A 14,790-nucleotide genomic window follows, 5' to 3' on the forward strand; every position below is an offset into this window, starting at 1 on the left:
TATTTAAAAATCTTGGTGAAAACTGCAGCTATTAGTACAGACGTCTCTATTCAAACTCATGCTTTTCTAATGCCCTGTAATGCTGCAGCTGCAGTGACAGCCCGATATGGACGAGTGGGTTACTCATCGCTGTGCTGGACCCTGTGGAGTAACTGTTGTGTCTGCGTCTCGCGTACTCCGACTCCTTTCAGCGAATGCCAAACAGGAGAGGAGATGAAATAAGTTGGCTGGCCCACGCAGGGCGCCAGCGTACTGATCTTCATGATCTGACAGGTGTACTCGTGCTGCAGCGTGTCCGCCGTGGCGCCGATGATTTTAGATCATCAGCTGTGACTATAAAATACTGCAGGTCATTAAAACACGAACATGTCCGCTGCTGCATGGAGCGGCGAAGGAGAGAGACGTGCACGTTCAGAGCAGGTTCAGAGACGGGTCAGTGTGGCTGGATCAGTGAGTGTCTAATAAAACCTGCAGTCACACAGTAAAGCAGGTCTTCCTCCTGTTTTATAGGAGCGATGAAGTCATGAGTTGTTATATAAGACCGATGCATGCATTATCCACAGTAACATTAGGCTTAAATCAATCCTACTGATGGAAAAGTAAGGAGGAAAGCACTTCCTTCACTTGCCAGTCAAAACACTTAAAGAAATAAATCCACTGCTCTTAGATTCGAAGATGAAACAAAGGTGAAAATTTCACACACTGAGTGTGGATGCAGAGTTTGGTCCATGTGACAGTCAAAAAAGAAAAAAGAGGATTAAAAACATGCCTGAAAAATCACTTACACAAGCAGGTTTGCTTTAAATAAAGTTACACAACCCAACTCGAGGTTCCTGATTTCACAGTTTATTCACAGGATCTGCAGTGATCCTGCAGAAAGGTGTGAAATAAAAAGACATTTTGCAGATAATGTAAGTGCATTTAATGTGACAAGATATAGAAGTCTGATCACAATGAAGTCAAATAAAGAGGAAGAGAATAAACAAGGAAGATTTGGTTTCCTTGGTTCAGCAGGCAGTAAAATGCTCACAAAAGCATCAGACAGCAGTAATATATTGCTTTCTTTTCCAGATCTGAGCTGACTTGCTCTTGCCGCGGCTGTGTGACTTTGAGCACACGGTAAACAAGCTCCTTGCTGCCTGAGCAGAGAGCGCTGATAATCTGCCTGAGCGCGATCTTATGTCACTTTCCCGTGCGCGCTGTGCCCCTCTAATGCCAGCAGTTTCACCATGTCAACACTCCGAGCCCAGCTCACTGAATTTCAAATTCAGTAAAAAAAAAAAAAAAAAGAGAGAGAGAGAGGAGGAAAAAAAAGAACGTGACATCTGTGTTGGTTTGTAGTGCCGGTAGAGGAAGTAAAATGATAACAACAGCCTTGCTCTAAATCCAGCGGAATGGCAACTTTCCTCATTCAGCAACACAGAGACTTTTGAGGAGATGCCATTGCTGCCTCATTGGTTTTTCACTCCCTCTGATTACTCCTCTCATCTTATGTAAATCCTCTTAAGTCACATGTTATTGTTTATTGCAACTGTGAAGGTTAGGTGTTCCTAAGCCCTGTGCGTGCGCTTATCTCGCCAGCGCATGCATCTTTGTCTCTCCAATGTGTCTTGTTTCCGTAATACACTAATGGATGAGAAAAGTTGTCTGGACTGATGCGGCGCAGACAACCAATCCACTGCAGTAAAATATTAATCTCTCCCAGTGGCTAACAACTCTTCATGAAAGAGAGGCAGTTGCATGCTCCGGGGATATCACAGCTTTATCAGAGGCTGCTCTTTTGGAGGGATTTTTTTCTTTTTTTTTTTTTTTTTTAAAACACAGTGTAAATAAACAATCCTAAAATACACAATCAGTCTTTTAGGGCTGCTGAGGTCAGAAGTTTTCCAGCAACAGCCACATTTTCCAATGATGGAGCCAAAGATATGATTGTTTCGAAACTTTTAGGTGAACTTCTCACTGATGACCGGAGCTGTGCTGCAGATCCATGACTTGGTTTTGGCTTTTTTTTTTTTTTTTTTTTTTTGTTATAGAAAATGGCTCTTACTTTTTCCACTGTTGATTAATAGAAAGCTAAAATAACTCACATACGTTTATTAAAATATGGCAACATGTTACTAATCTTATTTAGATTAACTGAGATAGGATAGTTTAAGAACAACTTTGCATGGCCGGCCCCTCAAACTAGTGATTAAAACTAAATACATTTCATGACAGAAATAAATGAACGCATGCATTATAATTAAATGCAATGAGTGTATTCTTATCACTTTGCATTGATGGTAATCAGTGTCTCCAAGTTCCAAACTCTCATTAATGCTCCTCCATACATCCATACATCTTATACCTCTTATACTGTATCATGTTCAGGGGAGCCAATCCCAGCGAACTAAGGGCAGGATACACCCTGGACAAATCATCATTCCATCACAGGACACACCAACACTCAATATTCACACGAGGGGGAAATTCAGGGTCACCAATTAAATCTCCTGCAAACTGTTTTCAGATAGTGAAATGTGTGTCAGCACAGAGATAACATCTGCATTCTGTCAAACAATACTATGAATAACTGCAGGTCTGGATGGATGCTCCACAAGTCAACATTCTTCAGAATACACCTTTAACTTAGTGTCTTCATTCAAAATGCTGACTTTGGACCTTGTTGCTGCTGCTAGAGGGAGCCATTGATCTCTTTTTCGTTTTCCAAACTGCTGTGGATTACCAACCTAAAGCATCCCTGGAGAGCTTCAACTGCAGCTAAAGGTTTATCATTTTCAGTTTATGTTGAATGAGACATACTGTAACTACTGTTTGTAGGATAATATAGTCTTTAAGGACTGTTTCATTCACTATGTTGCTCCTCACAAGCCTGTGCCATCTCAATTCAGATGATTTATTTTTATTTGACTGATTTATTTGTACTGAAACTAAACCAGCAAACTGAAGAAGCAGCAGCAATGGTTTACCAAGCAGGGCGAAGAACTTCCTGCTTACACACTGCAGAATTTCATGAGTGAAACTGTAGGATAACGAAGCACCTTTTACCATAAATTTTACATAGAAGAAATGTATGCTTTGCTTAAGTATTTTAGGTTTTCCTGAGATTAATAAATGCAAGATATGTAATGTTTTCAGAATGCTTCTGTGTACAGGACAACCAGAATATACTCAGAATTACACCATGCCGAGTCGAGGGCTGATAACTCCCAGAGAAACCCAGGCGCAACATTAGTTTTGGTCACAATTAAAGATTGAAAAGTTTCCAACTTTTCTCGAACTATAAAACTATTTGCTCAATGTCACAGAAAATTTTGCAACCACCAGTAAAATTTTCAAAGAGTAAAAACATTGAAAATCAGAGAAGTAAAACTAATTTAACTTGGGGGGCTGCATACAGTGTGATTATACTATTATAATACTACTGAAGCAGCAGATAATAAAACATTTCAAAATGTAGTTTCAGTGCACTGAGTCACTTTCTGAAAACATTCACTTTTAATCAACTCACCACCTGAGACATGTTGGGAGAAAGATTTCAATCCCAAATTCTGCCAGCTCCAGTACTACAGCGGTGCTATAACACACTCGACTGTTCAGAATTGTCTTCGCTTCCTCCCAATTATGCAGCTTCATCCTGCGGGTCGCACTGGACTCTCTGGAGGAACGGCTTTTCACCGTCTGTTTGACACCCCAACAATGCTCCCAAAACCCTCTGCTGTGCTGAAATCCTGTTGACTGAGACGACCCGAGATCCAGAGTTAAAAACAAAGAAAGCAGTTTGGTTAAATGAACTTTGCCTCTTCTGCCAGTGTTCCAACCAGCTGTGACCGATAATAAGGGGGGGGGGGGGGGGTCAGATAAGGACGTCAGGTAATGATTTGCAGCTTATAAACCACTTAATCGTCCAGTCACAACCTTAACAGAGGCCTGTTTGCACCATGTGGTTGGATTAAATGTAAATCTGAAGCAACAGTTTGTTGTTGTCAAAGTGCTGTGAAACATTAAGTTGTGTTGCTTTAATTACAGGAAAATCTCAGGAAAGAAAAGAAATCCATCTTTATCCAAAACAGAGATGCCCAGAGCTGGAGCTGATCCCAGCTAACCACTGCACCACTGTGGACCCTTCACAAGACCAAACAGAAACCATTTGCAGAGAAGTTGCTACATTCCTGTGGACACTCCCACATGACCTTTAGTGCTGACTGGTGCGCTGTTGCACAACATCTGGAAGCGACTGCACACGGACGGCCCGGCTGTGAGCAGAGTCCAGCTCAGTTTGCACAGTTTCGGACTTCTTCCAGTCATCTCAGTGCTCTCTGAGTTGAGTCCAGCAGCAGCAGCAGCAGCAGCAGGCATGGCACAGTCCACCAGGATCCTGATTAAAGGAGGAAAAGTGGTAAACGAGGACTGCTCCGCCATCAGCGACGTCTACATCGAAAATGGGAAAATAGCAGAAGTTGGGCTGAATCTACAAGTCCCAGCTGGGGCTCGGGTCATCGACGCCACCGGTAAACTGGTGATCCCCGGCGGCATCGACACGCACACACACTTGGAGTTGGCGTTCATGGGCACCCAGTCGGTGGATGACTTCCACATCGGCACAAAGGTGGAGTATCATCTTCAAGAGTCACATCAGAGTTCACAGTGAATGAGTCTTTTTTTCCAACACAATAAGATGACATCTTCTTGTATGAAACTATGAACATGGCAACTATAGACATGCAGGCTTTATCGATAAAACTACAATCTTGTATTCCAAATACCTCCCAAGCAGTGTTACAATAAAGGTGTATTTGACCCTGTTGTCTTCTATTTTAGTGTATCTAAAACTGAGATTATTACATGCTACCAGTCGAGAAAGATAAGTGCACATAATCAGTGCAGAGTAACACAAATTAAATATACTGGATAAAAATCAGTGCAGTAATTATAATTTTACAGTTGCAGATGCTAAAGTTGATACTTTTAATGATGTCACTCCTCCACAGCTTTCAAATTTTCCCGAAAGCAATCATAACATAAACTCGAAAATGCATCTCGATTTATTTATCTATTAAATTAATAGTTTCAATAAAAAAAGTGACTCCATCATAATATCATGTAGAGACTAGTTGCAGTTTCACACACAAAACAAAAATACTGTGACAAAACAATTACAACAGGTGGAAAAACAACAACATGTTAACTTGTACAGAACGCCACATTCTGCTTCCTAACAAATATTCACCTAAAAGCCATGCTAGGATCATAACTGTATCATTTCAGATGCTGCTCTCACTTCACTTCAAAAGAGCTGAATAAATAAATAATAAATCAGGAAGAAAAAAATTGAAGAAGTGGCAAATTTTAAAGTGAAACTTGACTGAAACAACACAGGAAGTGATACCAGTGTGTGGCAATGAACTCCAACTAGCAGCATCAGCAAAGCGTCCTGACACAGAGGCCACAGAGCGGCGGCCTGAACGTAGCGTTTCACTCACAGCAGTGACACACACACAAACAACAATCACATTAAATTCCCTTCAACAGTTAAAAACAGCATTGTACAAAACGATCATCCTGGATGAGAACTTTGAGTACTCCAACGTTCACAGCTGACTTTTTTAACACTGACATCTGGATCTCATCAGAGCTGGCGTTACATAATGTGGACGGAAGCTCAGTGAGCAACATTCCTGTCAAGCATCCACTGATTATTAAGTTCTCCTTATAAAATATTGGACTGATACTTGGATATTTATTCCTGCAGCTTGTGAATCAACATTCACAGATTTAATCCACTCTGTTAAACACACACACTGTTATCTGTTCACAGTTTCCTTTAATCTTTTTCTCTTATTTTGATATCCAAGTTACATGCAGAACATCGTCTGTTTTGTCCAGTCTTGAGAGTTATCCTTTGCAAGCAATAAACAGAGACCGGCTAACACTTAATAGTCAGTGTTTTGTGTAGTTTTTCTAAATGTTACGCGTTAATCTGCAACTTAAAGCTCTGTGGCAATGTGTGTTTTTCTCCAGGCTGCTTTAGCAGGAGGGACCACGATGATCATGGACTTTGCCATCCCCCAGAAGGGCCAGCCTCTCCTGGAGGCCTACGACAGCTGGCGCAAGAACGCCGACCCCAAAGTGTGCTGCGACTACTCCCTGCATGTCGCTGTCACGTGGTGGAGTGACAAGGTGAAGCAGAACATTACTGCCAATGTCAATTTTGAGAACAATTTGGCAATTCTCAATAAATCATGGTCATAAATTCCCTCACCAACACCCTCGGAGCTGTTCTGCTGCTATCCAGAACCTTTTCATTCTTTCCAGGTCAAGAAAGAGATGGAGACGCTGGCCAAAGAAAGAGGAGTGAATTCCTTCAAGATGTTTATGGCCTATAAAGGTCTATTCATGCTTCAGGACTCTGAGCTGTATGATGCCTTTGCCCAGTGTAAGAAGATCGGTGCGATCGCTCAGGTTCATGCTGAAAACGGCGATCTGATTGCAGAGGTCAGTATATTCAGTATAGAAGCAGACGTTCTTCATTTTAAGCTCATGCATGTCGCCTCATACCAAGCAACAGGTTTAATTCAATTAGGAGTTAATGTTTGACCCTGATGGCAGCAATAAGATTTTTTTGATAAGGTTTTTGAAACACACAACAGTCCTGTTGTGTGTCAGACACGCAAGAATTTGATAGACGTGAGAATGTTGGAGAGGTTAACTGTGGGGGGGGTCAGGGTCCACTGACTTCTATGTTTGACCAATGACAGTGATGAAATCCCAGCAGCAGCTTTTGCCCTGTCCAGAGTCTGCCGCACAGACATATGATAAAAGCACCGGTGTAATGAGTAATCCGCACGTTTAACCAGTTCCACATGTGCTCTCTGCTGCACCAACAAGCAATCGCTTCATCTGACTGCAGAGGTTTGAAAACCTGGATTCCAAATGATCAAACCCAAATTGAAATACAGCCGATATCTGTTGTACGACTGTGCAATTATACCAAAGGATATAAATTGATCATTGAAAGGAAGCATTTTACAATGTAAGGAAACAAATGAATTCAGTAGTTTGTTTTTTTTTTACTACCATTAATCAATTCAGTAAGTAGACTGATCAGAAAATTAATTACCTATAAGCTAAGCAGGGAAACACTAAAATATCTTCTTTTGAACAACAAAAGACATAAGCTGGATGGCTGAATAACAGCAAGTGACTCAGTGAATTTAAAACAAACAAAAAACAAAACAATGATTAGAAAACTGGTTACACTGACTTGTTTACCGAACCGGTAATTAACCAGATTTTAAAGTTTTGGTCCGACACAACTAAATCAATTCCGTCAGCACAGAGTAAGAACTGGAGGTTATATTCATTATTTCCAAATAAATCTTTCATATTTTAGTCATACCTGGGCTTCGTATCGCCCCTGGCTGTCCCTCAAAAAGGTAAAGGATAAATTATGGAGCACATGAACAAAGCGCACTCTCGCCCATAGTTAGCTGGGTCTGGCTCCAGCTCCCTGCTACTCTGCACACGGTCAAGAAGATGGATGGAGGGAAATTTATTTATTTATTAATTTTTTTACAAATTATGAGTGCTGTGATTTCTTTTTAAAGGCTACAGTATTTTTTTTTTCTTTTTTTTTTCCAAGTGTATGAAGATGAGGATTGTCGGTGCATTTTTGCCTGTCTTTATCGTGTTTAAGATTACAGTTTGGGTTTTCAAAAAACGAACTAGACAATAATAAAGTATGGATTGATGCAGAGCAGACACAGCAGCTTATCAATACCATGTACAGTGTTAAAAGAAAATACATTTTGAGCAAAACTGAATAAAACTTATGACTCAGTCTTCCACAGTTGTTTTTTAAGTGGCTCATTAATTGTCCATCCCTGACTTAAATAAATTAAATAAATTGATTGAGCAGTCTTTAATCTGGCAGGACTAACTGACCAGCTATGTTATAATATATACTAATGGATACCTCTGACTTTGTTACAGACAGAATGTAATGAATAACATCTTTTTGAATTTCTCACTTTTTTTCTTTCACTGTCAAGACACCAAACCACCACTAGAGGGTAGCAAATGCTAGAAAAGTAATTTGTGGCGCTGCAGAACAGAAGAGTGCATGAATACTGCTGCTATTAGGGAGGGTAATAAATGTCACAAATGAGGGTGAAACTACGACGAAGCGTTGGGTAACAGTCGATGTTCTGACATGCAGTAGCATTCATTTCGATTTCATGGATGTCATAAGTGTGAGAAAGTATACCTGAGGACTGTCACTGCATGTGTTGACATCCTGAAACAGACTGGTCACTGACATTGCGTTGCTTCAGCCTTCCCTCTCCTTTAACCTCCACCCTGCCTTGCTGTGCTCATCACCTCCTGAACCTGACAGGGCGCGAAGAAGATGCTATCCTTGGGCATCACGGGGCCCGAGGGCCATGAGATGTGTCGACCGGAGGAGGTGGAGGCCGAGGCGACGCAGCGAGCCGTCACCATCGCCCACGCCGTCAACTGCCCGCTCTACGTGGTGCACGTCATGAGCAAATCTGCAGCCAAGGTGGTGTCGAATGCACGCAGAGACGGTGAGGAAGGAATGCTGCCACCTGCTGTTTAGAGAGGGAGAGGTTGAGAAACGATGGCCCCATTAAGGCCACATAAAACCGATCCTGAACCTGCGTTCAGTAGATTGGATTTGCTCAGGTGTGAATTTAAGATGAAGATAGTCTTTCTCTCTCAACAGGCCGTGTAGTATTTGGCGAGCCAATTGCAGCTGGATTAGGCATTGATGGCACCCACTATTGGAACAAAGACTGGGCCCACGCTGCTGGCTTTGTGATGGGACCGCCGCTCAGACCCGACCCCAGCACCCCGGGGTACCTCATGGACTTACTGGCAAAGTACATAAAGGTCCACACGTAGCAACCAACATTATCCAATGAATATTTTTTGCCGAAATGCTGATGCCATACGGATCCTTTAACCATGCCAGTGACGATCTGAGTGTGACGGGGACGGACAACTGCACCTTCTCCGTGTGCCAGAAAGCCCTCGGCAAAGACGACTTCACCAAGATCCCTAATGGGGTCAACGGCGTGGAAGACAGGATGTCAGTCATCTGGGAGAAAGGAGTGGTATGTTCTAATTATACAGCTGTACTCTGACACTGAACCGAACTGACACAACTGTGAAACACACGTGTTCACTGCAAAAACTGAATCCAACAAGGTGACTTTTAGCTTTTACAGTAATTACCATACATCCAAAATGGGTGAAGATGAACATGTAAGCATGATACATGCAAACATTAACGACTTGTTACTTCCACAATAATACTCAGAAGACCATAGAGACATACAGTAGAATCATCCTGTCGCACATCAAGAAAAAGAATCTGGCCAGAACAAGAAAACTCTCAAAGAGGACGGAGCGTTTGTGTCAGTCAGTGTGAGAGAGAAACCTTCAGCCAGGTGAAAACAGAGTTCACCACCACCGCTGTCCAGTAGGTAGAAAGTGATTACAAAAGCATTTTACTCAACGTCCAACTAGGTTGTGAACTGTTTTTCACTGATCCAAAGAAATAACGCAATCCATGAGTCACAACTGTGATGAAATCCAATGTTGGAGACTTCAGAAGCATCCTGCAGTCAAAACAAACAAACACTGCATCCCATTTAATTCTGTACCTGGCCATATGAACATGCGGTGCTTGGAAACTTATTACTTACAAACTATTACTTATTGGAGTTATTGATGTTTACGTGGAGACACACACGAGGAGTGTGAGGAGCTGGAGATGGCTGCAGACGACGGATGCAGCATTTTCTCACTTCAGGCTCGAGGAGGGGGCATCGGCTCGGCCGCCCAAGGCCACCGGAAAGATTTACTACGTCCAACAGTGCTTACAAATCACACATTAGATGATATTTTGGCAGAAGTGAGCTGCTTGCTGCACAGTTAAGCACTGACCTTTTTGTCTGCTTATCCTGAGCACTATTGCCATCCTCGCAGGTCACTTACTCACACTGGCTGCTTTGTGCGTTTTTTTCCTTTCTTCCCTCCCCCTCAGCACAGTGGCAAAATGGACGAGAATCGATTTGTGGCTGTCACCAGCAGCAACGCAGCAAAAATCTTCAACTTCTACCCACAGAAAGGCCGAATCGCCAAGGATTCGGATGCTGATGTGGTTATATGGGACCCCAAGATGACGAGGTGAGGACCCCGACTCCAAACACTCAGCAGTACGAGGAAAGCTTTAGAAATCAAGCCGCAGCCCAGAGCTCCGTCAGATACTGTGCATGAAATTATAAACTGGTGCAGCATCCATGCAAATCCTGGCTTTCCAACATTTCCATCAGCAGTTTCAGCTGCAGACGCTGCTGCTGAAACACCGAGCACACTTGAAAGCCTGTCATGGAGCTGTCAGCCGCTTCAAGCCAGAGAAGTTGTCAGAGTTTAGCTGTAAAGCACGTAGGCTGGAGATACAGGAACCTAAAAAAGGAGAAGGAAGATCTTCCATGTCGTGTCACCTCAACACACGCGCGCGCACACAAAATAAACCTCCCAATAAGCTGATTACGTTTGCTCTTCATCCAAAAGTCAGGGTTCGTCATCACCTATATACAGCTGCAAATTGAAGCAGAACTTCATTTACATATGAATCAGATTCATCACTGAGAAAAAAAAACAAGCATTTAGGATGATTAATTTGTTTCTATGTTTGAGCTATTTTTATTTTGTTTTTTTTTAAGATAAGGGTTTTAACACAGTTACATAAGCTTGATGCACACGCCATCAGCGGGACGACGCTGACGGGTCATGGTTCACATCTTTGATATGATGAACGGCTCATGTGGGTGCAAAGCCCATCATCACAGACGTAACGCAACATCAAGGACGCGTTCAGTCGCCAGCTGAGAAAATCTGTGTGCAAAGGTTGAACATATGACCGTTTCCTCCTCGTTCTGAGCAAGTCTCAGATGTAGCGAGAGGACGGTACGCTGTTCTGAGCAGAACATGTGCACAGATGCACACACAGAGGAACAGTCTGCATCCCCGTCACCGGCGTACTGTAGCACACTCAGACTTATATAACCCAGAACGGTGCTGGGGGATCCGGGCTGAGCCCCTCAGGGAGGTCGCTAACTGCTGATGTTAGCTGCAGAGGAACACGCCGCACCCCGGTGCGCCTTCCTGAAAACAAATTCACCTAAGGCCACCGCTGTGGAGCAGCGTCTCGATCCTCCCCGACCCGTCGCGTCTTGGGCGTCACCTGTTCGTCTCACTGCTGACGTTCTGGCGTGTCTGCCTGTGTCACAACGCCTTTCAAGCATGAGGGCGCCTTGCGTGTGATCGGCGCAGCCGTGAATTCATCTGTGAAAATGCGTAATTAATTGCCGCTGGCGCAAGTGCCGCTCCATAACATCCGGGGCCCGGGGGCCACGAACAGTTGCGTAACCCAGAACGGGGAGAATGCTCACTCAATCGCCTTGTTTTTCATAATGGGGACTAGTTAAGCAGTGAGGACACATCTTGTTTTTTACCGCTGCGCATGTGTCTGGCTTCACAGATCAACAGGAAGTGTGTGCAAGTGAGTGAACGGCGAGGAGGAGGTCTCCAGGAAAGAAAAAAATAAAAAATAAACAGCAAGACGTTTAGTGGTTTTCAGTGAAGTGGCTGAGTCAGACTTATTCCACTCTTCCCTGCTGATTTACTCCTCCACTCAGATTTGATTTGTTGAGACACCACCACTATTTATTGTAGAGACCGTTTCATCATTTTAAGAGGACTTTTAAAAAAAAATATCCAAGAGAGTTTTATCCAAGAGAGAATTATCTGGATATCATTAAAAACTCCATAACGCTTGCTTCTTCTTTTTTTTTTTACTTTAATACTTTCCAAAGTTTGAAACATGGTGTTGTGCCACATTCTATAAGAGTGTATAATAATAATAGTAAACAACATGATTAAGGAGTTTATCTGATCACCTAACTGAAAAAATGTTACCTTATTTTATTCGTACAAAAAACCATATCTCAACGTCATGAAGGTATTTTTTTTAAATATCTGTAAGTCTGGTCAAATATAATATAACCAAATAATTCAAAAAAATGTTATGAAGGAATCATCACTGAAAAGATAATTCATGATTTATGGTAACTAGCTGAGTAAAGTCATTACATTTGGAATAATTTTTGGGGTCTGATTCATAAAGGATAAACTGCATAAAGTGTGAAAAATGTTCAAAAGTCAACAAAAACTACACATTGTGAAATAAATATTCCTATTGTTAAATTCAAAAGTTTACACCCAAAGTGAGTACCTTGTTCACACAATGAACAATCTTTTAAAATAGTAGCATTTTATTATATCATCAGCTAATATGATTTGATCTTGCAGCTCAGACATTCAGTAAATCATTAATTGTGCATGAATAAATAAAATAAATTGTCAGTAGATTGCAATCTAGCTCAGCAGCACTGCAGACTCCAACCCCGAAGACACAAGTTATTAACAGGAATAACGGAGGAGGAAATGTGGTGAAGAAAATGACAGTTTGTCAAAACAAAAGACAGTAAAGGTGAAAACGAGACACACGAGGAAGATAGAATCCATCCCTGGCCACGTGAGGCTGGAGAAAAAGCTGTATTTTCTTTTTTTCACTTGAGAAAATAAACTGTTACTGTGATAATTTTACATCATCTCATGCTGTTTATTTATTATTCAGAATAAATCTTTTTTAAAGCCGTTCTCACAACCAGTAAGTTATTTTAGCATTTCCGTCTCCAAACTGCACTGCGGCCGAGCTGATTTTTTGGGAAAAACTTGCCTCCCTTGTGTTTCTTCATCAGAACTCATTCATATTCATCAACCAACTTCAGCATGCGAAGCAAAATCAGGATACTGGCGATGCTGCAATATCATGTGGCAGTTCTCATGCTGCAGCCTTTGGAAAGACGCCGCGATAATATAACAAGCAGCGAAGAAAACGTTGAGGCGCCTTTTTATTGACAGAAAGAATCTCGGGCTGTGCTGACTCAGGCATTTCAAAGAAGAGGACGTCATATGTGTAAAAGTTGTAAATAATATATTATTTTGCTTGAACACCGAGGGAGAAACCCGATGCGAGGTGTGTGTGTGTGTGTGTGTTTGTATGTCGGCCTGATTCAATCAGCTTCACCTTAGAACGGATAAATCATGATTACACAATAGGTTGATGTTTTTGGTATAAATCAGTTAACACATTTATTGGTTTTTTTGTTCAGTTTTTAAATCTGTCAATATATTTTTGTGACTATAGGAAGATCTCAGCCAAGACTCACCACCAGGCGTTGGACTACAACGTGTTTGAGGGCATGGAGTGCCACGGCGTCCCCGTCGTCACCATCTCCAGGGGGCAGGTGGTGTATGAGGAGGGGCGGCTAAACGTGTCTGCAGGCCACGGCCGATTCATCCACAGGAAGCCTTTCTCTGAGTTCGTTTACAAGAGAATCAGGCAAAGAGACGAGGTCAGTCCAACAACATCTCCGTCACAAAACAAACCACCAACAACAATCTGCTTATCTGAACATCTGCTTAAAAGAAAATGAGTCCCATGCAGCAATGTGAAAGTATTCAGAAGCGACAAAAAAAAAAAAAAATCTTGAAATGGCTACATGCGCATTTGCAAACAATCCATTTCACACAAGGGAAGTAAAATTTATCATAAGTGTGTCATTATTGCAAAATTAACTTTCCATGCATTGTGCATTCATGCTCTGAAAATTCAGCATGACAGAATTATAGATATGAAAGCAAAGTGTGATTAATCCACAAACACTGCACAATTAAATTACTGAAAAACTAAATTTGTGAGAAGTCAGAACCAAAAAAAAAGAATCCATCATAAACACTGCTGGCAGGAAAAAAAACTGTTAAAAGCTGCATACAGTTGGGGCAAGAGAAAGAGCACTGTCATTTAGATGAAACAGACACTAACATCATTTAACGTGTCAGAATCACATTGTTATCACCTAATAATATGCACCAAGTAAAATATGTAAATTCTGAAATCAGAAATGCACACTTGTCATTTTTTTTTTCCCTGTCGGGAGGTAACAAAATGATATTCTGAATTAACATAAGCCACCAGAAGTTGACTTAACCTTTCTCTCTGCTTTGTGTGGGGCCTGCAGGTGGGGCAGCCCACAGCTGTGATCAGAAAACCCTATGAAGGCAAAGTCGTCTCTGTGTGAACAACGGAGCGCCGACATGAAAGCCACTTTGAATTTCCAGCCGCCGCGACAATCCCAGGAGCCACCAAAGCCAACGCCGCTGCATGTTTCCTCACAGATAAAAAAAAAAAAAAAAAAAAACACCTCTGATTGGTGGACGCATGTGTTTCAACATGTATGAAAGTTCTAGTATATGAAACGACTGTGTGGCGAGACCGGAGGGAGAAGCGTTGGCCTTTGGGTCGTCACTGATCGTTACGCAGGTCAATGTTATACTGGGAGAGATCACTGTGTTAGATTGGCCAGCTGTGTGAGGTTTCCAGGTCAGCTCTGCTCAGCGCACACACATCCATTAGGAGTTTTACTGCAACATATGTTATATAACGAAGTAAGTCATTGTAAGGAGTGAAAATAGGACCGATGCATGAATTGGTGGATCAAAAAGCAATAAAGTATGATCAAAAACTCCATGTACGTACTGGAATATGCTTTTTTTTTTTAGGGATCTTTACAGTGTTTTATGCAAAATCTCTAATCCCAATTTTCTAAGACTCGTTGCCCTGGGCAACAGGAATTA

General features: G+C 42.0%; 1 protein-coding gene across 1 annotated transcript; it reads left to right on the forward strand.

Moving 5' to 3' along the window:
- Positions 1 to 4,235: 4,235 nt before the first annotated feature.
- On the forward strand, positions 4,236 to 14,424 carry dpys (dihydropyrimidinase). The gene is made up of 9 exons (XM_030102395.1): positions 4,236 to 4,609; positions 6,022 to 6,180; positions 6,316 to 6,495; positions 8,396 to 8,585; positions 8,744 to 8,900; positions 8,993 to 9,134; positions 10,070 to 10,212; positions 13,301 to 13,508; positions 14,175 to 14,424. Exons 1-9 carry the CDS (start codon positions 4,358 to 4,360, stop codon positions 14,232 to 14,234), a joined length of 1,491 nt encoding a protein of 496 aa, XP_029958255.1. The 5' UTR covers positions 4,236 to 4,357; the 3' UTR covers positions 14,235 to 14,424.
- The last annotated feature ends 366 nt before the right edge of the window (positions 14,425 to 14,790 follow it).

Source organism: Salarias fasciatus, chromosome 11 (genome assembly GCF_902148845.1).
Source record: "Salarias fasciatus chromosome 11, fSalaFa1.1, whole genome shotgun sequence".
Lineage (NCBI taxonomy): Eukaryota > Metazoa > Chordata > Actinopteri > Blenniiformes > Blenniidae > Salarias > Salarias fasciatus.